Source organism: Diceros bicornis, chromosome 26, assembly GCF_020826845.1.
Source record: "Diceros bicornis minor isolate mBicDic1 chromosome 26, mDicBic1.mat.cur, whole genome shotgun sequence".
NCBI lineage: Eukaryota > Metazoa > Chordata > Mammalia > Perissodactyla > Rhinocerotidae > Diceros > Diceros bicornis.
Genome location: NC_080765.1, coordinates 46,422,767 through 46,446,414, shown reverse-complemented (window position 1 = coordinate 46,446,414; position 23,648 = coordinate 46,422,767). Strand labels below are relative to the sequence as shown.

The following is a 23,648-nucleotide window of genomic DNA, read 5'->3' as shown; positions in this document are numbered from 1 at the left end:
CCCCTGACCTTAACACACTGAGAAGCCTTAAACAAGAGACAACTATTTGAACGGGCTTAATTCACTTTTTATTTTTCTTGTATAAAACTACGTGGTAGCCACAGCTGGAGCCTGGGTCCTCTGTACGGAGACTCTAGTGTGGTTCTTGACAAGATGGTCAGTGAATTCCTAGAAATAGAAACACAAAGCTTTAGTTATAACCAGACATGCTGCCCGCCTCTGCACTCGCCTAGGCTGACAAGGGGATTGGGCAGACAGTATACTGATAGGGAGACTTGGTGAACACGGTCTCTTTCCAGAGATCAGGGGTGAGATAGCTGTAGGTCTTAGAGATGGCATCAAAGGTGGCCCTTGGCTGGAAAAAGATCAGAAAATTGATGGATTCATCTGAGACAGACCCCAGATGAAAGAAGCTGTCGCACTCCTAGGAACAGACAGGCCACTGTGGGCCGGTCTGTCGTGCATTAGGAGGGCCTTCCTCTCTCTCTCTGAAAATACACCAACCACACACACAGTGTGATTAAGTGGAGCTGAGAGAGGCCACAGCCCATGTGTGAGCTACTTACCGAAGTTGCCCAGGGTGGCAGTGCAGCCCCTGGCAGAGGTGTAGCAGTCATCAATACCAGCCATCATCAGCAGCTTCTTGGGCACAGGGGCTGAGACGATGCCAGTGCCCCTGGGAGCAGGGATGAGACGCACGAGCACAGAGCCACAGCGACCCGTCACCTAGGGAGAGAGGAATCAGCAGACTAGGGCTAGAGTCTGCACCACTACTGCAGGCCCCATCAATCGCCACCACCCAGCCTACCTTGCAAGGGACAGTGTGGGGCTTGCCGATCTTATTCCCCAGTAGCCTCGCCGCACGGGGACGATGGAGAGCTTGGCAAGGATGATGGCCCCACGGATGGCAGTAGCTACCTCCTTGGAGCACTTAACACCCAGACCGACATGTCCATTGTAATCCCCGATGGCAACAAAAGCCTGTGAAGAAACTTTGAGGTGGCTGGTGGTCCACTGCCCTGCACAGCATCAGTAACCACTCCCCAGGGCCTGTTGCGCCCCTCAAGGAAAGATAAGCCACCATGAGGCCAATCTGAGGTCCCGAGAAGATCCTTGCTCTCTCTCCCGATTACGAAAGCCACACGTGTGAAAACAAGTGTAACCATGCAGAGCTGAGAGAGTCTCACAAAACCCCTTGGCAGAAACAGCCCAGAAGACACACGATGGCTACGATACCTTGAACCTGGTCCGCTGGCCAGCACGGGTCTGCTTTTGCACCGGCATAATCTTCAAAACCTCGTCCTTGAGGGATGCTCCCAAGAAGAAGTCAATTATCTCAGACTCCTGAAAGAAAAAAGATTTGTGACAAAAACATTCAATTGCAAGTTTAAAGCAAACACCGTCTCAAAATGTTCCTCACTGGGAGTCTTCACTCTGCTTCCTAGCAGAACTGATCTTCCGATTGCCCGGCCTTTTCTCTCCAGCTTGAATCTCCGCTGTCAGACGGGACACCGTCACACTCACGCGACCTCTCAAACGTGGAACCTGGGGCCCCCTCAATGGCAGACCTCGCCCCTCGACCCCAGGCCAGATGAGACTGCCCGAGACCGCATCCGCCCAACGCCCCGCCCAAAGAAAAAGACCACGCGTTACCTTGATGGGCAAAGAGAACAAATAGATCTCCTCTAAGGACTTGATCTTCATGTCCTTGACCAAACGACCCAGCTTGGTGACGGGGATCCACTGGAGGAGGGAAAAGGCGCCGGTCACCAGGACCGCCTGCCCGGCGCCGCCCACGGGCCCGTCCCACGAACGCAGCCCAGACCTACCTCCTTGTCCTCGGCTTGCCTCCGCGAGCTCCGCGGCCTCGGCCACGACCGCGACCACGGCCACGACCCCGGCCCCGGACGCCGCTGCCGAAGCCTCCGCGGAAGCCGCCGCGGCCTCCCATTCCAGGGCCCCCGGGGCTCCGGGCCCTCCCGCAGCACCGGCGTCATCCGCCATTTGCTGAAGAGAGCGACAAGAACCAGCCAGTTAGTGAGGCCCTGGCATTCGCCGCAGCCCGGGGCACCCAGATCGGGGCTTCCCCCCGAGTGTGCGTACGGGCCAAACCTGGGCCCCGCCCGACGCCAGCGGATTCCCGCCGCCCAAGCTTAGACACCGCTATCACCAAGCCCACCACTCACGTGTTTTTTCCGCAGAAGAAGAACGAGGGCACCAGGGAGGGAGCTTTTATATCACACTAAATGCCGCGAGATCTCGGCCTCCCCATTACGAGTACGTAAGAGCCTATAAGGAAGCCTGTGATTGGCTCTTCGGGGCCCCGCCCCCGCCGTGCTCTGCGCGCGCCTGCCTGCCTGCGGGTCTGCGGCCCCGGAATCGGCGTGACGTGTGAGCTGCTATAAATGCCCGCGCTGCCGAAGACTTGTCTCTCGGGCTGCAGGTGTGTCTGTTTTTCTTGGTTTTTGTCCGTTGCGTCGCTGGGTGGTGGTCGGGAGATCGGCGTTGGTTGAAAATCACCTGCGGCTTGGCCGTGGCCGTGGGTGAGATTCGGCGCCCAGAGCCACCGGAGGCCTCAGCTCACCGCCCACTTCTCGGTGTGGGGAGGTGAAACCCAGGTCCCGACACTCACCGCCACTCCAGGCCCCGGTGCGGCCGCTCGCGTGCTCTGGGTTCTGACACCTGACCCTGTCTTCTGCCCGCAGGACTCCCGGATGCCGAGCCTGAGGCCGACGCCGCCAGGACTGCGGGGGGCGGGCCGGGGTCTCTGCTCTCCTTCTTTTCCAATAAAAGTGTTGGTCTGACTCATTTGTGTGTGGGTGTTCTTGTCCGCCCTCCTGTCAGCCTGGAAAATGCATCTGTTGACGCTGTGGAGGGGAGACCCTAGCAGGACACCTCTTCCGGCCAGCCCAACTCGGCTGTGGATGCCACACCAGGGGAGAACTGGGGTCTTGGGGGTTGTCAGGTGACTCCTGAGGTCCCACACTCCATAAGTGGCGGAGCCCGGTTTGAAACTGATGTGTCTATCGACACCCCATACCTTCCACATCACATAAAGTACCTTGAACTTGAGCTGGTTGGGCTGGGCCTACAAACCACGAGCAACGATGGGAGTGTAAGATGCACAGCTCAAAGGCTTGCAGTGGCTCCCTATTGCTCTCAGGACAGGATTAGGGTCTTGGATTTGAGGAGCTCAACGCTCAGGAGTACTGCACCTGCAGTTTTCTGATCTGCGAACATGCTGGTTTCCCAGGTTGTAATTCATTTCCTCATGCCTTCTCTCAGGCCTGCCCAGATGGGTGGAGACTGCCTGCTCTGGGAGGCCTTCCCACAGGCTAGGCCCCCCTGCTGTGGTACTGCAGGTTGCATGAGAATCTGGTCCTCACTTCCCTGGTCTGTATCGTGAAGCTAGCACCACAGGTCTTCCATCCTACGATACCTGATGATGGGTCAGTGTCTGAAGCTCTTGGAGATCTGGCCACCTGGGCAGCACTATCTGAGGAAGGAGGGGGAAACAATACCTGCATTCCTGCTGAAGCTTCAGCCTTGGGGAAGCAGCACCCAGAAGCTTGGTTCCTGGCCTAGCACTGCTTAGGGATCACTTGTTAGCCACCCCCAACGCAGGGGCTCCAGGGACCTGTCCCAGATCTGGGCTCCCCTACCCCTCCTCTGTGACCCTTTAGAGAGGGGAGCAAAGGCCAGGTGGTGTAGGGTCCCAGTGGGCCCTGGACCAGGGCTGTGATTGGCCTGAGCTAGACAATACCACTGTGAGGTCGGCCCACTCCTGCTGTGAAATGGAGGCTCCTGAGCCCCTGGGGGTCAGTGGAGCAGCCGTCCAGACAGACACAGATCATGGTGAGCCCGGGACCTTCTTACCTCTGGCCCTTAGATTTGTGCCTAACTCCAGACACCTGCCCAGAGCCAGACCCCATCCCTCATTCTGAGAAAGGGTGGACAGTGGGTTACAGGCTCCCACATGGGACAAGGTAACCTAGAGGGCTCTGGGCAGGTCTAACTTCAGGCCCAGGCCAGCTTCCCCAGCTAGGGATTGGTAGATGTGGGGGGTCTTAACCCTCACAGCTGCCCCTCCAAAGTGAGTGCTGACCCAACCCTCTACTTGGGGCTCTCATGTGGCCCACTTCACTACCCAAAGCTTCCTGGGGTCTCCCTCTGAGTGTGTGGAGTGGGGGGCCGGATCCTGGTCCCAGCCAGGTCCTGATGTTGGCCTGGCCTTTGCAGAGTGGCGGCTATGATCTCAACCTCTTCGCCAGCCCTCCCGACTGCAAGTTCCTGTGCTCCATCTGCCACGGGGTTCTCAAGAGGCCAGTGAGGTTGCCATGCAGCCACGTCTTCTGCAAGAAGTGCATCTTCCAGTGGCTAGCCAGGTATCACTGGACACCTGAGAGGCTGGGAGGGCAGGGGCAGGGCTGGGGCCATTCCAGTGGCCCAAAACAGAGAGGAAGGTCTGCAAAGCACTGGGTCATGATGGCCATAAGATTCAGCTGCCAAATCTCCTGGGACATTAAAATATGTGGGTCCCCTCACCCTGTGGTATCTGCAGCCCCTGGCCCCAGCCTCAAAGCCAAGAGCTCCCTATCAAGCCCTCTCATGCCTCTTCCAGCTAGAGAAAAGGGACCACCAGGGGAGGCATGTTGCTGCCACTTGCTCCCTTCCCAGTCCCAACTTCACCCCAACTCATGTCTCCTTCTAGACAGAAAACCTGTCCATGCTGCAGGAAAGAGGTGAAATGGAGAAAGATGGTCCATGTGAATAAACTCTGGAAAACTATTGGCCGTCTGGAAGTCAAGGTAACTGAAAGTGCCCACTCCCAACACCCTCCTCACCCCTGCTGGGGGTGCGGCGGGGCCAGGAGAGGGGGTGAGGAGAATTCCGGCCTCAGAGAGAGCTGAGGGTTTCTGCTCTGCCAGCACAGACTGCAGCCTCATGGTCCTCAGACCTGGCTTTTTGAGTCACAACTCTACCACTTACTTGCTGTGTGACTTTGGGCAAGTTACCTAACCTTTTCAAGCCCCTGAGTCCTCAGCTGTAAAATAGGGATTACAGAGGGTTTTTAGAGGATGAAATGTCTGCTGTGCTGGCCATTACTCTCCAGCCCCCTAATTTTATAGATGGGGAAACTGAGGTCCAAAAAAAAAGAAGTCTGGCATACATTACAACCCACCAGACCAACCAGCCATGAACCTCCCTGTTCTTCAAGCCCCAGGCCTTGCCCCTCTCCTCTCAGAGATCTAGATTCTTCCCACCTCAAGCATTTCCCCATCTGTCCCCCTCTCCACCACATCATTGCTGAGAGTCTGGGAGACTCCCAGTTCACTAGTTCATGGTCATTGGAATGTCATGGATGGGGGATGCAGGGGGCTTCGGGCGGCAGCTCATGGGCTGGCAATGACAGACCTGGTTTGGCTCACACGGTGCTCTCCCCCACCTCCAGTGCAAGAATGCCGAAGCTGGCTGCTTGGTGACATGTCCCCTGGCCCATCGCAAGAGGCACCAGGACTCATGCCCGTTTGAGCTGATGGCCTGCCCCAATGAGGACTGCACGGCACTGGTGCCGCGTAGAGCCCTGGCTGATCACCAGCAGCGCTGCCTGCATGGTGCCCAGCAGCGCTGCCCGCTGGGCTGCGGAGCCACCCTGGGCCCGGCTGAACGTGCACGCCACAACTGCTACCGCGAGCTGCGCGACGTCTGGAGCCAGCGCCAGGAGCGCAGCCGAACCCTGGTGCTAGGCCTGCTGCAGCGCATGCGCAAGGTGCATCGCACCACCAGCCTCATCCGCTGGCAGCTGGCCCAGCTCGGAGACTTCCTGGAGGAGGATGACGCCCTGCTCGTGGGTGCCCCCCAGGAGGAGGCCGAGGCCACCCCAGAAGGCAGCGCTGGGGCTGAGGTGTGGGGGGCCCAGCGCCAACGTACCTCGTAAATAGAGGGGTAAATAAATGTGGAGCCCAGGCGTTGCCCGCCCCGCCACGCACCTCTGTGCTTGCTGGCCTCACCCTTATCACATTTGTGCCCACACCCCTCCCCACCTCTCCAGGCACTACTTTCACCCCGCAGGGACACTTCGGCATTTCTCCCTGAACCTCTACACGTTCCTTCCCACCACTGGGTCTTCGAGTTGGCTATTCCCCTCGCTCTCCATTTGCCTGGCTTCTTCTTTCCACTTAAATGTCTACTCCCCGCAGAGGTTTTCCGGATCATCCTCTCTCTGTCTCCTTCCCAGTGACTTTCTACCAATCTGTTTATCAGCTTCACAGCCAGCAGCACGAATCGCTCAAAACCCTGAACTCGGAGTACAAGCCAATTCCTCACAATGACCGTCTCTGACCTTGCTGCTCTTCTATTTTCCTCCCTCCTCACTCCCTGCAGCCGCACAGGCTTCTGTTGCTCCTCCTAAACGCCAGGCCTGGCACTGTCCATACCTCAGCAGAGGCACCGGTCCCTCAGATAACCACAGGGTCCCGCTTCACCGACTTCAGGTTTTTGCTCAGGTGTCACCGTTTCAACAAAGCCTCCTCCACCACCGCACTTAAAATCTCGCCCCCACCCCCACCCGCCAGGGGCCGGCCCATGGCTTATCAGTTAAGTGCTGGAGCTCCGCTACTGGTGGCCTGGTTCGATCTCGGGTGCCCACGGACGCACCGCTTCTCCAGGCATGCTGAGGCCGCATCCCACATACAGCAACTAGAACGATGTGCAACTATGACATACAGCTATCTACTGGGGCTTTGGGGGGAAAAAAGGAGGAGGATTGGCAATAGATGTTAGCTCAGAGCTGCTCTTCCTCAGCAAAAAGAGGAGGATTAGCATGGATGTTAGCTCAGGGCTGATCTCCCACACACACAAAAAAAAATTGTGCCCCCTGTCCCACTCCATCCCTTGCCCAGATCTATTCTCTCCACAGCACTACTCACCCGCCTCCTCTGCCCAGACCTCACCCCACTAGCGCGTGAGCTACTGGAAGGCAGGGGTTTTTGTTTTCCTCTCTGGTGTCGCCCAAGTGCCTACAACAGTGCTTTGCACATAGAATGTGCTCAATAAATATTTGAATAATTATGAAATTACCTGATCTATTCATTTACTTGCGTTATTTCTCATACCAGACCGTGAGCCCCGAGGCAGAGTTCACAGCTCTATCTATTCACGGACCGCACCCCCAAATCCCAGGATGCTCAGGGAGCAGGAGTATTGGATTACTTTAGTACAAATATTTCCTACGAATGCCTTTTAAAATTTCCATTAAAAGGCGGGACAGCTCACAACCCCAGTCCTCTACCAATCTACCCGACCTGCCCCAGCCGCTTCCACGCCGCTCTACGCCCCACCCTCCAGGCCGAAAAGACCTCTGCCACCTTCCGCTTCCTTATGCGGCAGCCACTGCCCACAGCAAAGATGGCGTCGAGCGCGCGGTTCTGATGACGCTATAGTAGTCGCGGGTGGTGGTGTCATCACTGCGCGCCGGCAGTGCAGAGCGGCGCGCCGCTCTCTCTCACGCGGCGGCGGCGGCGGCGGCGGCGGCGGCGGCGGCGGCGGCGGCGGCGGCGGCGGGCATGGCGGAGGCGCGGCAGGAGTGAGCCGCTTCAAAGCCAGTGAGTCGGGACGCTGGGGCTGCGGGCGCCGCCCGGGGAGGGAGCCGGGTTCGCAGCCGGCGTAGCGAAGGCGCCCGCCGTGGACCATGGACCGGGCGCCCATGCGGGTCTGGGGAGAGGGTGGGGCCTGCGTACGGACTGGCCCGCGGGGGTCGTGGCGGTTGCGGTATTGTAAGGTGGGAGAGCCGGCACTGGCTGCTCTCCGGTGGTCGGGCACTGGAGCCCGGGCGGGCGCGGCCTGCCGCGGTTACCTAAACTAGGAGCCGGTTTGCGGGGTGAGGATGAGAAATCCCAGAGGAGGAGGAACGGGCGGACTGAGCAGAAGTAGAGGCTGGTTCTGGACGGGAGCAGGACCCTTCACCCCTCAGGTAGCGGCAGAAGAGCCACATCCGGGGCCGGCGGCCTGGGGAGCTTTCACCTGCTGTCCCTCTTCTCCGGGGAGCAGAAAGAGAGGTCAGGAAATGGGCGGGTCCTCAGTGGCCTGAGAGGCCCTGAATCCTGTGCGTATTCAATCTCCAAAGCTTTGCTGAGCATCTAAGAGTGCTTAGTACCGGGGAGGAGACAGACCAGCCCCACCGTGTGGAGCGCAGTCTGATGAGATAGACGTATTAAGCATTATTTCTGTCAGTGGTTGTGACAATCACTAGCAAAGGGAAGCCCCAGTGCCTAGAGCACCTCTGCTGCGTGGTCTACTGGGTTCAGGACTTCTGAGGGTGGGGCGCTCTGTTTCATCCTGGAATCAGGCTTCTCCCAGGGGAGTTAGCCAGGTGCTGCATACAGGGAACAGCCTGTGTGACACTGGGAAGGTCAGCAGAGGCTCCTCTGGGCAGAGCCTTGGAAACAGTAAGGAGAGTGGAGGGTTTTAAGGCAGAGTGGTGACACAAACCGAGTTGTGTTCTAAAAGGCCTCTCTGGCAGCAGAGTTTGAGAGAGTGGGTAGGGGCCTAGTGAAGAGGCTGGGACAGCTGTCCAGAGAGGAGAGTGCAGTGGGGTGGACCAGCTTGGAGGCAGCCAAGAGGGAGGGAAGAGGACAGTATGAGGCCACAGGAATGAGGGCTGCCTGGGCAGTGGGATGCAGGCCAGGCTGGAGATGGAGGAGGGAACCAGGGTTGGAGAAGGGACAGGTTGGACCTCAGGGATGAAGATGTTGAGGAGGATGTTGCTCTAGGCTGGTACCCAGGCCTGGCCTCTCACGGCCAGCGGGGGGCCCCAGGCCTGGCCTGCTCCCACCAGGGCATCTCTGGGAAGACTGGGTGTTGCACTGTCTGTGCTGCTGTGGAACCCTGTGTAGATCACTGACCAGCTCTGGGTCTCGAATCCTCTGTAACGTGGGGGTACTGACACCCACCTCACAGCGCTGCTGAGACGGTTAAAGAAGAAAACAGAGAGAAGAGCTCATCACTCCCCACCCCCCTGCATCCCTGCTGCTGCACAGGAACTCCTCAAGGGCAGTGGCCTATTGGGTTGACCTCTGAGAGAGCACCCAGCACAGGGCTGGGCACTGGGAACCGAGGGTGGGTGATTCACTCTCTCCCTGTGTCCTCCCTCCAGCTATGCTGTCGAGCGCAAGATCGAGCCTTTCTACAAGGGCGGGAAGGTGCAGGTACAGCCCAGGGAGGGGCAGAGTCGGGGGGCAGGCAGGGTCTGCAGAGTTGCCTTGGCTCAGACCTCTTTGTCACTAGCTGGACCAGACTGGGCAGCACCTCTTCTGCGTCTGTGGTACCAGAGTCAACATCCTTGATGTGGCCTCGGGGGCCATGCTGCGGAGCCTGGAGCAGGTGAGGGCAGGGAGAGCCAGGGTGAGGCACTAGTGTGGGGGGCAGCCTATTCTCATGGTGCTCTGTGTGCCCACTCTTGTCCCTAGGAGGACCAGGAGGATATCACTGCCTTTGACCTCAGCCCTGATGATGAGGTATATGGGGCAGGGACAGGAGTTGGGCTCTGGTACCTCTCAACCAAGTTTTGAGTCGATGGAGACAGGTGACCATGCCTCTACCCACCAGCTGAACTGTATCCTCCCCCAGGTGCTGGTGACGGGCAGCCGGGCACTGCTGCTAGCTCAGTGGGCCTGGCGAGAGGGCAGTGTCACCCGCCTATGGAAGGCAATACACACAGCCCCTGTGGCTGCTATGGCCTTTGACCCCACCTCCACGCTGCTAGCCACAGGTAGGGCCCTGGCTGGGTGGGTGGCCTGGCTGGAGGGCACACCAGCCCCCTCAGCTCAAACACGTTCCCACAGGTGGCTGTGATGGGGCCGTGCGCGTCTGGGACATCGTGCGGCACTATGGGACACACCACTTTCGGGGGTCGCCGGGTGTCGTACAGTAAGCAGGGGCAGTGGAGGGTGGGTGGGCAGGGCATCACACTTGATGGCTCAGCTCACCGGTTCTGCCCACCTGCCTGCAGTTTGGTGGCTTTCCATCCGGACCCCGCACGCCTGCTGCTCTTCTCCTCAGCCGTAGACGCCACCATCCGTGTGTGGTCACTACAGGAACAGTCCTGCCTGGCCATGCTGACTGCCCACTACAGTGCTGTCACCTCACTGACCTTTAGTGCCGATGGCCACACCATGCTCAGGTTGGTGGCCGGCCACCCAGGCCTTGGCAGGAAGGGGAGGGCCACAGCTAAACCCGGGAACTAAGGTGGCTGTCTCCCCTAGCTCTGGCCGTGACAAAATCTGCATTGTCTGGGACCTGCAGAGCTTCCAGGCCACAAGGACTGTGCCAGTGTTTGAGGTGGGGACACCAGGGGGCCAGGGCCGGTGAGGGGGGCAGGGCGAGATGGAGCTGCCACCTCTAACCCACTTGTCCTCAGAGTGTGGAGGCTGCAGTGACATTGCCAGAGGAGCCAGTGCCCGAGCTGGGTGTGAAGTCCACGGGCCTGCACTTCCTAACAGCTGGTGACCAAGGTGTGTGAGGGCAGGCAGCAGGGGCTGGGGGAGGCCCATGGACCTGTGAACCCTAGCAGCCCTGTCCCCGCACAGGCATGCTGCGCGTGTGGGAGGCAGCCTCTGGGCAGTGTGTGTACACACAGCCACGGCTGCCAGGCCCCGGGCGGGAGCTGACCCACTGTGCCCTGGCCCGCACTGCCGGCCTGCTCCTCAGTGTCACTGCTGACCACAACCTGCTGCTCTATGAGGCACGCTCCCTGCAGCTGCAAAAACAGGTGAGCGCCGCCTCTGCTCAACCTGCGTCCTGGGGCCCTGCCCCCACCCTCCGTCATGCAGGCCGTGGCTTGTATCCACTCTGTCCCCACAGTTTGCTGGCTACAGCGAAGAAGTGTTGGATGTCCGGTTCCTTGGGCCTGAGGACTCCCACGTTGTCGTGGCCTCCAACAGCCCCTGCCTGAAAGTGTTTGAGCTGCAGACATCGGCCTGCCAGATTCTCCACGGCCACACAGGTGAGGGTGCCGAGTTGATGTCCCCAAGACCCCATACTGGACGGATCGCCCCCTCCTTGCCAGAGCTGACCTCTGTCCATTCCCCCTCCACTTCCTCCCAGACATTGTCCTGGCCTTAGATGTTTTCCGGAAGGGGTGGCTCTTTGCCAGCTGTGCCAAGGTGAGGCACCCCAAGAGGTGTGGAGGTACGGGTCACACCTGGGAAGGTGAGAAAGCCTAGCCCAGTCTCTGTTCTCACTCCTTTTGTCGCTAGGATCAGAGCATCCGCATCTGGAGAATGAACAAGGCTGGCAAGGTGGCCTGTGTGGCTCAGGGCTCCGGGCACACACACAGCGTGGGCACCATCTGCTGCTCTAGGTAGCTGGTCAGGGCTTGGGTCCAGGGTGTCACAGAGGCAGAGGCCCAGGCCTTGCTGATGGGGCTGCAGCTCAGGAAGACAGGAGGCCATGGCTTTAGTCTTGCTCTTCAAGGCTACAGTCCAGGGATGTGGAACAGAAAAGAGGGGCCAGGGGCACCCCAGGCACTAGTCGGGGGTTCCTTGGAAGTGGCCTTAAGACTGAGTGGATAAAATAGGAAAGGCATCAGAGCAGAGAGAATAGCACTGAACAAGGCCCAGGTGGAGAAGGCACTCCCTGCATCTAGGGCTGGGGGTTCCGTTGTTGGGATCAGGTCGCCAGGTGTGGTGGTACCGAGGGAGAGTGGCGCAGGCTTGTGTGTGGGCAAGTGGTCCTAGAGGTGTGTGGGGGTGACACAGGCTGTCTACATTCTGGGACAGTTCCTCTGGTCTGGCCTATGGTCTTGCAGGGCTGAGTTGTGCACTGGCAGACATGGCTGGCCAGGGCTCAGCAAGTGGCTCCCCCTTCCCCAAATCGTACCTCAGGCTGAAGGAGACCTTCCTGGTGACTGGCAGCCAGGACTGCACCGTGAAGCTGTGGCCCCTCCCCGAAGCCCTGCTGTCCAAGAGCACAGCTCCAGACAGTGGCCCCGTCCTCCTACAGGCCCAGGCCACGCAGCGCTGCCATGAGAAGGTGACTGCACACGGCACACTGGGGCGGGGGTGTAACAGGGCCCTCGCTGGGATGAGGGTCCAAGCTGCCACCTGCTCCCATCACCAGGACATCAACAGTGTGGCTGTGGCTCCCAATGACAAGCTGCTGGCCACAGGCTCACAGGACCGCACGGCCAAGCTCTGGGCCTTACCGCAGTGCCAGCTGCTGGGCGTCTTCTCGGGCCACCGGCGCGGCCTCTGGTGTGTCCAGTTCTCACCCATGGACCAGGTGCTGGCCACAGCCTCAGCCGATGGCACTGTCAAGCTCTGGGCGCTGCAGGACTTCAGCTGCCTCAAGGTAAGCTTCCCTCACCCCAGGCCTGGCCCCCCCACTCAGTGACGTCTCATAACCTCCTCCTCCCCACCCTGCAGACGTTCGAGGGGCACGATGCTTCTGTGTTGAAGGTGGCCTTTGTGAGCCGTGGCACACAGCTGCTGTCCAGGTGAGTGGGCTGGGGGCAGGAGGTGTTGGAGAGAGCTGAGGGACAGTCCCCAGCACTGAGCCGCCTCCCATTTCCAAACCCAGTGGCTCTGACGGGCTTGTGAAGCTCTGGACCATCAAGAACAACGAGTGTGTGCGGACGCTGGATGCCCACGAGGACAAGGTCTGGGGGCTGCACTGCAACCGGCTGGACGACCGTGCCCTCACTGGTGCCAGTGACTCCTGTGTCATTCTCTGGAAGGTGTGTGGGCTTGGAGAGTGGAGCAGGTAGGGCAGTGTTGGGGTGCCAGTCTGACTCCAGTCTGACACTAGGATGTGACCGAGGTGGAGCAGGCAGAGGAGCAGGCCAAGCAGGAGGAGCAGGTGGTCAGGTAAGTCTGGGGGTCCCCACCCAGCCCCTCTGTGAATGTCATCCATGTCTCTGACACATTCCGTGTGTTAGCATGACCCCCCCGCTCCCAGGGTAGTGTGTATCAGCATCACCCCTGCTTTATGGCATGGGGAAACTGAGGCTCGGAGCGGTGACACAGCTCACCACCAGTGGGTGTTCAGGCCTGGGCTGCTGGCTCCTGAGCCAGCCTCCTGATGGCTCTTCTTCAGCCCCAGCCAGGTACCCCAGTAGCCTGTCCTCTCTCCTTCCCACCAGGCAGCAAGAACTGGACAACCTGCTCCAGGAGAAGCGATACCTGCGGGCGCTGGGCCTCGCCATCTCCTTAGACCGGCCGCACACTGTGCTGACTGTTATCCAGGGTCAGTGCTGCCTCAGGGGCCAGACAGACGGTGGGGGGGTGTCTCAGGGGTCCGTCATGCCCCTTCCCTGGGGCTCAGTCTTCCCTCCTCCAACAGCCATCCGGAGGGACCCTGAGGCCTGCGAGAAGCTGGAAGCCACAGTGTTCCAACTGCGGCGAGACCAAAAAGGTCTGGGCAGGCAGGCGGGGGCTGGAAGGTGACTAGCAAGGGTGCAGTGGCCTGCAGGACAGGTTTGACCATCCTTGTCACCTGCAGAGGCCTTGCTGCGTTTCTGTGTCACATGGAACACCAACTCAAGGCACTGCCATGAAGCCCAGGCTGTGCTGGGCGTGCTGCTGAGGCACGAGGCCCCAGAAGAGCTGCTGGCTTACGAGGGTGTGCGGGCCTCCCTTGAGGCCCTGCTGCCCTACACCGGTACGTGGGCACAGCCCTGGGTGGGGGCAGGGAGCAGCCCAGCCAGACTCCGTGGACCCCGTGACAGCCCGCTGTCCTCCCCCAGAGCGACACTTTCAGCGGCTCAGCCGGACGCTGCAGGCAGCCACCTTCTTGGACTTCCTCTGGCACAACATGAAGCTGCCCACCCTCCCTGCTGCCCCCTCTGCCCTCTGAAACATGCAGAAAGCTGTACTTTTCTACCCCAGCTCCCTTTCTTTGTCTGGGCTTTGTCCTACCCCAGGTCTAGGGCACAGCCTTGGCCACTCTGAGGGTGGGCCACCAGCCAGCCCCATCCCTGTGCCCTGGCCTGGCCACCATCCAACAGGCCCTGCCCTTCAGCACAGACACGGGGTGTGGGTCAATCAGAAGAGCTTTACTCAGAGGAAATAGCCTCCTGGCCCTGCCAGCCAGGGAGTCCCACCCTCAAATGCTCCTCCGCAGCCCTGAGGGTGGTATGGCTGCCATCAGTCATCCTGGGGGTCTGGAGCCTCTTTCCTGCAGCTCCAGCTGTGGGGTGCACAGTGCAGCCCTCTCTGCAATTCCACACACCTTCAAAGGGGTCCCTGACCCCTTAGGTCCCGCTCCAGTGCCCTACGGGTGATGGTGCAGCAGTGGCTCTGTATGGCACTCAGTAGGGGTCGGGCGGGCACCGTAGGGGGAAGGGTCGTGGCCTGGAAAAGCTCAGGGGAGCTTTGGGCCTCCCCCACGCTGTCCTCCCCACTGTCAGCCCCACAGTGGAGCCCTGGGCGGCTCAGGAGTGCACCCAGCCTGTCGGGCCGAAGCAGCACAGCGGGGAGAAGACCGGTGCGACCATGGAAGCTGCGGGAAAGGCAGGAGTTGGTTAGCACATGCCTGGTTGCGGTTAGCCTGGGCCCCAGCCAAAGCCCCACGCCCGCACACCTGCACAGCCACCAGCCGCGGTCTGACGTTTTCAGCACACGCACGCGCGCCCCCGCGGGCACTGACAGCTCATCAGCCTGTCTGCTCTCGTAGGCGCAGGAAGCACAGAACTGGGACCCTGGGAGTGGGTGCTTGGGGGTCACCACAGGGCCGCAGAGGCCGTGACCCCCACTTCTCAGTCCCCTAATCATCTCCCGGTGAGTCACCACCCCCAGGCTCTCCCCTGGATCTCTGAGGACACACCGGACCACTCAAACCCACTGGGGCTTCTGCTTGCTGTGGGGACCAAGCACACACTGTGGGGCTGCTGCCACCACCTAGTTGTCCCACCACCTCACTCCCCTGGCTCCGGTGCTTCCTGTGGCCCACCCAGCCCTGCGCATACTTCCCAGTGGTGGTGGTGGTGTGAGGAGGAGGGTTAGTCTCATACCACTACTCCCTAGAGGCTGGCCCCCCTCTCGCCCCTGGCGCGGGGCCACCTCCAGGTAAGGAGCAGGAAACCATGCTGTCTGCTGGTCTTCATTCGCCACCAGCCACCAGCCTGTGTGCAAGAGGTGGGCGAGGATTCAGATCTGGAGGCCCGCTGGGAACCCAGGGGCAGAAGGGCGAGTTCCTGGACCTCTGCCTGGCCCCACCTGAGGGGTGGCGCAGCAGCACGTCCAGAGCCTCCTGGGCCTGCGCGTAGAAGGGCTGATCCCTTGTGTCCTGGGTGCGGAAAGGCTGCAGGCAGCGCAGGGTCTGAGCTTCCAGGCTGCGGATGGCGAGGCTGCTCGTGGGGCGGGGTAGGGGCTCTTCGGGGGTGGGCAGGATCACTAGGCTGGGAAGGACGGCGGGCGCAGGTGAGAGGTGGGTGGGTGGGTGGGGATTGGCCCGCCCCTTCCTAGCCTTCGCTCCTGGGTAGACCCTCCGCCATGCATCCCCAGTCCTCCAAATGCTTCCGCGGGCAGGGAGTTGGGAGAGGGTCAGACACCTGCCAGGCGGCAGCGCGGGATCCAGGTCTGTGGGTTGCGGCGCGAAGAAGGCAGTGAGCGCTGGGCTGCGGGACACACGCTCCGCCGCCGCCAGCAGCGTCTGCAAATAGTTCTCCAGCAGCCGCAGGCGCGCGAGGCCGCGGGCCGTGCGCCTGCCGCGCGCCAACAGCGATGCGTCTGCGGGCGCAACAGGGACAGACCATGGGACCCGGCCCCAGGGCTCCCCCAACCAGGCCGCGGCCGCTGCCGCTGCCGCTGCCGCTCCCGCTCCCTCCCGGGATTCCTGCCGGCCTGACCCGGAAGCTTGGGGAGAACGCGGTCGGATCTCCGCAGCAGGCCCGCCTCCACCGGGAAGGTTTCCTTGAGGGTCTTCTGAGGGCGAGAAGAGGCGTATCAGTCTCCAAGAGCCCAGCGGGTTCCCTTGGGAGGGCGGGGGTCCCTTGCCGGGATCGTAAGGGCTGGGAGCCCGAGAAGGCAGGCACTCAGGTGGGGGTCATTGGTGGGTCATACACTAGGAGGCCGGTTTGGGGAACTAGGGTCACTCACATGAAGCATCCTGAACTCGTCCCAGCTCCTGCGCACGAAGGTGTCGCTGTCATCCGACCAGCGCACAGAGAAGGCGAACGTCTGTTGGAGGAAAGGTTGCGGGCGTCTCCAAGGGGCTGGGCCGAGAACTCTCTCCCTCCCCATTGGAGCCGGCGGGGACCCCGTCGGGTTGTACCTGGAACCGCTCTGTCTGCACCAAGGCCGCAGCGCGCACGGACACGGGGTGCCGGGGGCCTGCCATCGCTGTGGCCTCTTGAGTCCCGGTCGCCAGCTTCTTGAGCCCGCTGCCTCCCTACCCTCTCAGAGGAGGGGGATCCCCCGCACCCGGAAGACTGGTTGGAATTCCCCAGCAACGCCCTAGACCTGCCAGGTCCTTGCAGTGCTGCCCTGCTCCTCGGTTCTTCGCAGCTTCCTCGCTGTGCCCAAAGCCAAAGATCTGGGTGGAGGGGCAGGAGCACAGGGCGCGGGGGGTGCCCAAGGCAGAGCTGGTGAGAGGGGGAGGGAAGAGGTGGTGGAGGTGCCAGGACTGCTGCCTGAGGCCCTCTTTCCCGTCCGCCAAGGAGGAGGAGGAGAAGGAAGAGCCATCAAAGGGCCCCCAGGCCTGGCCCACCCCTCCCGCCTGTCCACGCCCCATGCAGTGCTGGGGCTGCTGAGAGCCTGTGGGCAGGGGATGCCTCCGCTGGCTCTGTCTTTGAACCCACCTGGGGAGCTGACTGCAGTTGTCATCAGGAAACAATGGCCCAGTGCTAAGGGCTTTAAGTGCCTTATTTGGCTTAATCCTCACGTTGGAGGAAAGGTCTCTTAGTGTCCTCAAGTCAGAGAGGAGGAAATTTGTGTTAAATGGATAATTAATGTCAGTTTTTCTGTCTGTGTTGGGGAGGGTCGGACCTCACAGGCTCACCTCAGAGGTTCCCCTGTGGTGCAGACAAGGCAGGAGGAAGAGGGTCCATCTCTGCAGTCACCCACACTTGGGGGTTGGGGGAGGTGGTGACTAGGACTGTTGAGAGCTGCCTCTAATTCATGATTTATCACAATTACCTGCAAACACTGCCTCTGAGATCAGGAGTGACCATTCCCTCACTAACTGGGGTGGTGAGGGGAATATCCTGGAATCCCCAAAGAGGGCATGCCCAGGTGCCTCACCTCTCTGGACTGCTTCCTTATAGGGGTGATTTCCAGAGCCCCAGCCAACCCTGGCGCACAGTGGTTCTTCCTGCTGTTGGGGCCACCAGCTTTGTGTTGGGATTCCCCCTACTCCAAGTCCTCCAGGGAGGGGTCAGACTCTAGGGCATCCCTCCAGGAAACCACTCTGGCCTTGACAGAGGGCCTTTGTTTGTCTGTCTGACCAGTGACTCTCTCTGAACCTGTAAACCTTCCCTGGTCTTGGCCTAGGCAATGAACACCTGCTGACACAGGCCTGATTCGCAGAGTGCCTCTTGCCTGGCTGTCACACTCTCCTGAACTTCAGAGGAGCCACGCTGAGGGCCTGAGGGCTCTGCTGGCCTGGCAGGATCCAGGGTGGAACAGACTCTGCTCCCCTGGAAGACAGAGGAGAGAAGGTGGGGAAGAGCCAGTTTGCTCACAGCCAGGGACCTAGAAGGACTCTGAGGTCCCCTCCCTCCCTCAATGGGCAGACCCTGCTCCACACCCTCAGCAATCCTTGGTCCTTCCCACTCTTACCCTCTCCATATTCCCTACCCTCATCTCTCACCTGAACAACTACAACAGCCCCCTCCCCCAATGCCTGCGCTCCTCACTTGGTCCCATGAAATCCACTCTCCAGAGGAATCTGCAAAAGAGATTTTGCAGGTTGGTGTAGCCCTGCCCAAAACTGTCCAGCATCTTCCTACTGTCCTTAGAATAAATTCCTAGCTCCCATGGTAGCCTATGAGGTCCTTGGTGGGCCTCTGGCCACCTCTGGACCTCCCCTCCCACCACCCTCCTCAGGTCCTGCCCCACTGGCCTTTCTGCCCATGCAAGAGGCCAAGGCCCTCCCACCTCCAGCTTCAGCCTTGACTGCCCTCCTCAGTTGATTCCTCATTCTCAGGGAAGCCTCCCCAATTCACCATGCCCTATTCATGGCCCTCATCACAGTATGTAAGTGAACATTTACTATGGTGACTCCTATTTTTGTTTTTGTTTTTTCTGTCTTGACTGGACTATTGTAGAGAAGAGATTTCCTCTACCCTCTGGGTGCTTCTGGCTGGAGTATGAATTAAATTGACATGAGACAGAATAACAGGAGAAAATTAAACAAAGCTTTATAACACGTATACATGGTAGAGACCCAGGAAAAACTGGGTAACTCCACAAAATGGTGGAGGCTCTCATCTTAAATACCATCTTCAGCTAAAGACAAAGGAAGATGTTGGGGGCAGTGGTTTGGGACTTCAAAGGGGAGGAAAACAATTCACATGGAACTGGAAAAGCAAATGTTTGGTAAACAGAACTTTGATAAGAATGGATTTAGCAAGGACCCTCCCAGTCTACTGATATCTAGAGTTATCTATGGTGATGGCCTGTCCTGGGGACAGGCCTTCTATCTTAAATTTCTTTTAGACAGTTGGGGGCCGGGCTGGGGGGGTGGGGGTCAGTTATGGGAGATTACCAGAAAAGCACAGTAAACAAGAGTAAGGTTATTATGCAGATTTAAGTCCTTGCCTTCTGCATGAATGAGTTGCTAGAGATAAGGTCATCCCCTCTTCTTCCTGATACAAAGAGGGAGATACCTTTACAGATGGAGATTTCCCTTACAAATGTAAATGTCTCCTACAAAGGGTAAATTCTACTTTTCAGAGTTTCTCCCATGTCTGCAGTTTTTTAAAGTAATAATGCTCATCAGCCCAAAATAACCCTCACGCCAAAGAGACACATTTTGGGGTGGCCAACTCTAATCCCCCACACTATGAACTGAGCAGGTCAGGGACAGATCTTGTGCCCCGCCCTGCCCAGCGCCTGTAACAGTGCTTGGAACAGATTAGGCATTACACAAATATTTGCGGAATGAATGAATGTACATATGGAAGCAAAGGTATACCTGAGGACACTCCCGACGTGGGTGTAACCCCTTTATGCAGGTTAATGATCCGGGGCCGCTCGGTGCCCCCGGCAGCCGAGACACGCGCAGAGTTCTCAGCCGGCACCGCCCCTCCCAGCGTTGCCAGGCGCTCGTTGCCATGGCGCCGGTCGCCAGGGCAGATCCGTGGGACCCGGGTCCTAGAGCGCGGTCCTCTGTGCGCTCAGGGCCCTGCCCGCGTTGCCATGGCACCGCGCGGCCTGCCGCTGGGCGCGCCCCCAGCTGAGGGCACAAAGCCTGGCTGCGGGCACGCGGACGGGTCAGAGCGGAGTGATGGGGCCGTCGCGGGCTGCAACACGGACGGCGCCTGGGCCGCCGTCCGAGTCCTCGGCGCAGCCGCGGCGCGGCTTCCACCACACGCTGATCTTCTACTGGAGAAAGCGGGAGCGCCGCCACGGACGACGCAAGCCGGGCTCGGGCCGCGGAACGAGGCCCAGGGGCGCGGCCAAGAGCCGGGCCTCTGGCCCCGCCTCCGCCCCGGCCCGGGCCACCGGCCCCGCCTCCACCCTGGCCCGGGCTTGCGGTGCGTCCTTGGCCCGAACCCCGGCCTCCAGCTCCGCCTCCTCTCGGGCGCGGGCCGCAGCTCCCGGCCCCGCCTCCACGCCGGCCCCCGCCCCGGCTCCGGCTCCGGCTCCGGGCCCCGCCCCCGCGCCCAACTCGGCCCAAGCCCCCGCGCCTGCGCCCAGCTCCTGTGGCCGCGCCCTGGCGGCGGCGCGCGCGCTGGCCTGGAGGCCGACTTGGAGGCCCTTCTGGAGACCGAGCTGGCCCGGCAGGCATTGCGCGGGCAACATGGCGGCGCCCGGGGAGGGGAGGCGCTTCTACGGCGGGAACCTCTTCTCTTTCTTGCCTGGCGGCGCGCGCTCCGAGGTGATGGACGACCTAGTGACGGACGCGCGCGGCCGGGGCGCGGGGCGGAGAGATGCCGCCGCCTCAGCCCCGACGCCAGCCCAGGCGCCGACCGATTCTCAGGTCGCCGAGGACACCTCCCAGAGGCGGCCCTGCCGGGCTTGCGTAGACTTCAAGACCTGGATGCGGACGCAGCAGAAGGTTCAGATGCCCGGGGGTGCCACCTCCCGCAGAGGCCCGCGAGCTCTGCCGACCCCTAGCCCCGGCCCCCACACCTTGTTCTCAGGCGCCCTGGGCAGACCTCCCAAGGCCCAGGCCGAGCGGTCCCACAGGCCCCATGCCTGCAGACTTATGCTTACCAGGGTTGCCTGTCACTAAGTCCTAACCCCAAGGTGGGCCTGGCCTTTCAGCTTTCAGCCACACGTGGGCCAGATCGGCTGCAGGATTTCTGTCTCGAGTCAATAGGTTTCCGGCTAGGGTGGGAAAAAGAGGAGCTTTGTGGGCTTCTGGTCGGGGGAGACTGAACTGACCTTTGGTCGGTCTCCTTCCGCAGCAGGACAGCAAGTTTAGAGAAGATTGTCCTCAGGATCGTGAGGAACTGGGTCGCCATAGCTGGGCTGTCCTTCACACCCTGGCCGCCTACTACCCGGACCTGCCCACCCCAGAACAGCAGCAAGACATGGCCCAGTTCATACATTTATTTTCTAAATTTTACCCGTGTGAGGAGTGTGCAGAAGACATAAGGAAGAGGTAAGTTACGTCTGCATCATTTGCAGGCAGGAGAGCATGCCACCTGGAGCCTGGGTCCCCTGGCTGATGTCATAAAGGGGAACCTAGAGAAATAGGTGCAGAGGTGGCAGAGGGCTTCGGACAGCGGGGACCACCAACAGAGTGGGGATTGGATCATCTGAGCCATCTCCTTTCCCTGTAGAGGCCAAGCAGCCTGGGTCTACTGCCGGGTGCTTTTGCAGCCACAGGGCTCCCGGGGAGGGCTTCCCCCATGAGACCCCTTGCTTAGCACTGATGGAGGCTCCTGCAGGTTAAGGATGACTTCACTTTGCCTGACTTCTGGAGCAGGACTGCTGGTTTCAAGACCTTGAGAATCCACAGCTTTTGCTTCCAAGAGCCACCTTTTTCTCGCTGGGGAGCCTAAGAGCCGCTGTTTGGCACCCTTAGGTGTTTCTGGGCTGGATGTGTGGGGCAGGGCTGCCCTTGCCTTTTGAAGCCTGAGCAATTAGAATGAGGTCTCTTACTGAGCTGAGGTTCCAGAGCCCCAGGTGCTAAGAAACAGGTGTGGTTTTCAGTTATGCCTTTGTGCTGGCTCTACCCCTTCCATACACTGCCCAGGGCAAAGGACACTGGGGTGAGGCTTCCTAATGGTTCTGAGGTTGTAAAGTTGCCTGGTCTGTGCCTTAATGACTTGCCCTGGGCTCTTGTCAGGGTTGCCAAGCTCCCCAGGTGGGTGTCACAGGGTCCGCCCTGTTTGGGGAATTCCTGTCCCTCAGCACAAGGGCACTTCTGGGTGTAGCTCACTGCAGCGCTCCTGCTCGCCTCCCTGGGTGGAGCAGGCAAGGAGCTAGTGGGGCAGGGGCAGGGGGCCCGCTGCCTCCCCCATCCTCCATTGCTCCCCCCATGCAGGATACACAGGAACCAGCCAGATACACGCACGCGCGCATGCTTCACCCAGTGGCTGTGCCGCCTGCACAACGAGGTGAACCGCAAGCTAGGCAAGCCAGACTTCGACTGCTCGCAAGTAGATGAGCGCTGGCGTGATGGCTGGAAGGACGGCTCCTGCGACTAGACGGCAGCCAGCAGGAGTCCATGGGGCAGCCAGCCAGGGCCTGTGGGCAGCCCGGCTGGAGAGGGGAAAGGCACTCATTAAAGTGTGTCAGAGCCAGAGCCTGTCGTGTCTCAGTTAGGTGGTCCCCAGACACTGCCCACAGGGCCCTTTCCCTCCCACATTTGCAGTAGGAGTGGAAGTGTCTGCGCAGGTACCCTGATGGCCGCCGCCTCAGCTGAGGCCCAGTGGGGCTGCAGGTGAAGGAGGCAGGAGCAGCCCAGACTGTCCCTTCCATTCAGGATGTGGCCTCCTGCTCACTCCACACCCTGGCGCCCACTTTCCCACAGGACGGCGACAGGTCTGGCTGGGCTGCCCTGCCAGGCCTGGCCATTGTCTCCCCTCCCATGTAGCTGGGGACAGCTGCAGTGACTGTAGCCCCAGAGACTGTGCGAGCTCTGCACTTCAGGAAAGAGGGCTGGGGGAGAGCTCTCTACGCTGCTCAGTCTACAGGGAAAGCACAGGCAGGGCTCTTCTCCGAGGGTCCACCGACCCTGTTGCCTGCCTCCCATCTAGCACGTTGCCTTCGCTAGCTGCACCAGGCCTGTCAGAGGCTTCATGGGGCCAGCTTCCTTGAAGCTTGAGACCAAAATAAAGTGCTGGAGAAGTGACTGAGGACCTGGCTTCAGTGTGTTTTGTGCTGGGACTTGCAGCGATGGACAGGGTCTGCCCTCGTCCTCTGTGGTCAGCTGCTTCCTCCTGTCTGGGTTCTGGCTCCTTAGGAGGAAAGAGAGGTCCCACGGCAAGAGTGGACCAGGATATTCCAGGAACAGCAAGGAGGCCAAGTTGCTGGAGCCGAGGGAGGGTCAGAGAGGTGAGGGAGGTCAGATGGCACGAGGTCTTCAAGGCCCCAGCAAGGATGTGGTTTTAACATCCAGCTTCAGTCACAAGAAGGTCTTGGAGGACTTGGAGCCAAGGAAAGGTGAGATGTGACTTGAAAGTTCTCTCTGGCTGCTGAGCTGGGATGAGGCAGGCACCCCTGCGGCAGCTAAGAGGGAAGCTCGCCCTGTCGGATGGAGAAGACAGTGGATAGACTCTGAATGTAGAACCAAGAGAAAGGAGCCAAAGGTCACTTCAGGGTTCCAGCCTGAGAAGCTGGAAGGGTGGAGCTGTTCTGTGTAGCAGGGAGATGGAGAAGGCTGTAAGTGGAGCAGGTTTGGGGGTGACCTAGACCCTGCTTTGGGGCCTGCCCGGATCCACTCAGCCACACCTGCTCCCAGGCCTTGGCTCCCAGCTGGAGTGGCCCAGCAAGTGTGCCCCGTCCCTGTGGTCATAAAGCTCTGGTCACCTATATCCCCACGGCGCCTCCGCCTCTCCCTAGGCACAGGCCAGCCTTTGGCCTGGCCTCCTCAGCTCCTTCACCCAACTGGCCCCACAGGGGTGCTGGCTTCTGCAGGGGCTTCCCAGAGGGGCTGGGTGACACAAATAGGTGGGGAGCAGTCAGCACAGAAGTCACTCCTTCCTCTCCCAGATGGACTGTCCCCAGCACAGGGCTTCTCCCTGGCCTTCCCTGTGGTTCGCTCAGGAACATACTGCCCGTATTTGTCCTCCCTCCTGCCCCGCCTCATTTCCCTTTTCCCCCAACTCGGGCTTCCCCGAAGTTTCACCCCCAATAAAACTCTTAACTTTGCCACAGACTTTGCCAGGGCATCCACGCTAAGACAAGTGGGGCTCTAGTTCAAGGGAATGTTCTGGCTCGAGCTGTCAGCACGTAGACCAAGGGAGTGAGCATAGAGGGAGGAGAAGAGCCCCTAGACCACGCCCTGGGGCCACTACAGCTTCAAGGTCACAGGTG

The 23,648-nt window shown here is 60.2% G+C and overlaps 5 protein-coding genes and 3 non-coding genes across 10 annotated transcripts; 4 read left to right on the top strand and 4 right to left on the bottom strand.

Annotated features, from left to right (window-relative positions):
• Positions 1–72: 72 nt before the first annotated feature.
• On the bottom strand, positions 73–2,100 carry RPS2 (ribosomal protein S2). The gene is given in 10 exon segments (XM_058570346.1): positions 73–168; positions 257–350; positions 563–726; positions 809–846; positions 849–981; positions 1,237–1,344; positions 1,654–1,743; positions 1,830–1,843; positions 1,846–1,968; positions 1,971–2,100. Coding segments are annotated over 10 exon segments (879 nt in total). The 5' UTR covers positions 2,005–2,100; the 3' UTR covers positions 73–87.
• Positions 412–540, bottom strand: LOC131422996 (small nucleolar RNA SNORA64/SNORA10 family). The gene has a single exon (XR_009224171.1). It is a non-coding gene; the product is annotated as a small nucleolar RNA SNORA64/SNORA10 family (small nucleolar RNA).
• On the bottom strand, positions 1,049–1,182 carry LOC131422995 (small nucleolar RNA SNORA64/SNORA10 family). The gene has a single exon (XR_009224170.1). It is a non-coding gene; the product is annotated as a small nucleolar RNA SNORA64/SNORA10 family (small nucleolar RNA).
• Positions 2,101–2,228: 128 nt separating the features above from the next.
• On the top strand, positions 2,229–6,836 carry RNF151 (ring finger protein 151). The gene is made up of 3 exons (XM_058570347.1): positions 2,229–4,385; positions 4,712–4,808; positions 5,453–6,836. The coding sequence occupies exons 1-3, from the start codon at positions 4,129–4,131 to the stop codon at positions 5,936–5,938; spliced, it is 840 nt and encodes a 279-aa protein (XP_058426330.1). The 5' UTR covers positions 2,229–4,128; the 3' UTR covers positions 5,939–6,836.
• LOC131423004 (small nucleolar RNA ACA64) lies at positions 2,505–2,630 on the top strand. The gene has a single exon (XR_009224178.1). It is a non-coding gene; the product is annotated as a small nucleolar RNA ACA64 (small nucleolar RNA).
• An 854-nt stretch (positions 6,837–7,690) lies between the features above and the next one.
• Positions 7,691–13,877, top strand: TBL3 (transducin beta like 3). Its single transcript, XM_058568895.1, has 23 exons — positions 7,691–7,735; positions 7,933–8,057; positions 9,155–9,206; positions 9,286–9,381; positions 9,468–9,515; positions 9,628–9,769; positions 9,843–9,927; positions 10,010–10,180; positions 10,263–10,338; positions 10,418–10,511; positions 10,587–10,768; positions 10,861–11,002; positions 11,104–11,162; positions 11,256–11,359; positions 11,883–12,030; positions 12,118–12,348; positions 12,423–12,493; positions 12,577–12,733; positions 12,805–12,863; positions 13,139–13,242; positions 13,339–13,410; positions 13,498–13,656; positions 13,742–13,877. Exons 1-23 carry the CDS (start codon positions 7,691–7,693, stop codon positions 13,849–13,851), a joined length of 2,532 nt encoding a protein of 843 aa, XP_058424878.1. The 3' UTR covers positions 13,852–13,877.
• A 152-nt stretch (positions 13,878–14,029) lies between these two features.
• On the bottom strand, positions 14,030–19,193 carry NOXO1 (NADPH oxidase organizer 1). 2 transcript variants are annotated; one of them, XM_058570337.1, is made up of 10 exons: positions 19,132–19,193; positions 17,806–17,883; positions 16,270–17,632; positions 16,095–16,175; positions 15,845–15,920; positions 15,548–15,725; positions 15,213–15,394; positions 15,008–15,118; positions 14,578–14,695; positions 14,030–14,496 (listed from the first exon to the last, which is right to left on the bottom strand). In XM_058570337.1, exons 3-10 carry the CDS (start codon positions 16,333–16,335, stop codon positions 14,229–14,231), a joined length of 1,080 nt encoding a protein of 359 aa, XP_058426320.1. In that variant the 5' UTR covers positions 16,336–17,632; positions 17,806–17,883; positions 19,132–19,193; the 3' UTR covers positions 14,030–14,228. The 2 variants fall into 2 exon arrangements, with proteins under 2 accessions (XP_058426320.1, XP_058426319.1); XM_058570336.1 differs by having other exon boundaries at positions 14,030–14,695.
• A 641-nt stretch (positions 19,194–19,834) lies between these two features.
• Positions 19,835–22,469, top strand: GFER (growth factor, augmenter of liver regeneration). 2 transcript variants are annotated; one of them, XM_058570343.1, is made up of 3 exons: positions 19,835–20,217; positions 20,573–20,766; positions 21,655–22,469. In XM_058570343.1, exons 1-3 carry the CDS (start codon positions 19,960–19,962, stop codon positions 21,815–21,817), a joined length of 615 nt encoding a protein of 204 aa, XP_058426326.1. In that variant the 5' UTR covers positions 19,835–19,959; the 3' UTR covers positions 21,818–22,469. The 2 variants fall into 2 exon arrangements, with proteins under 2 accessions (XP_058426326.1, XP_058426325.1); XM_058570342.1 differs by having other exon boundaries at positions 20,570–20,766.
• The last annotated feature ends 1,179 nt before the right edge of the window (positions 22,470–23,648 follow it).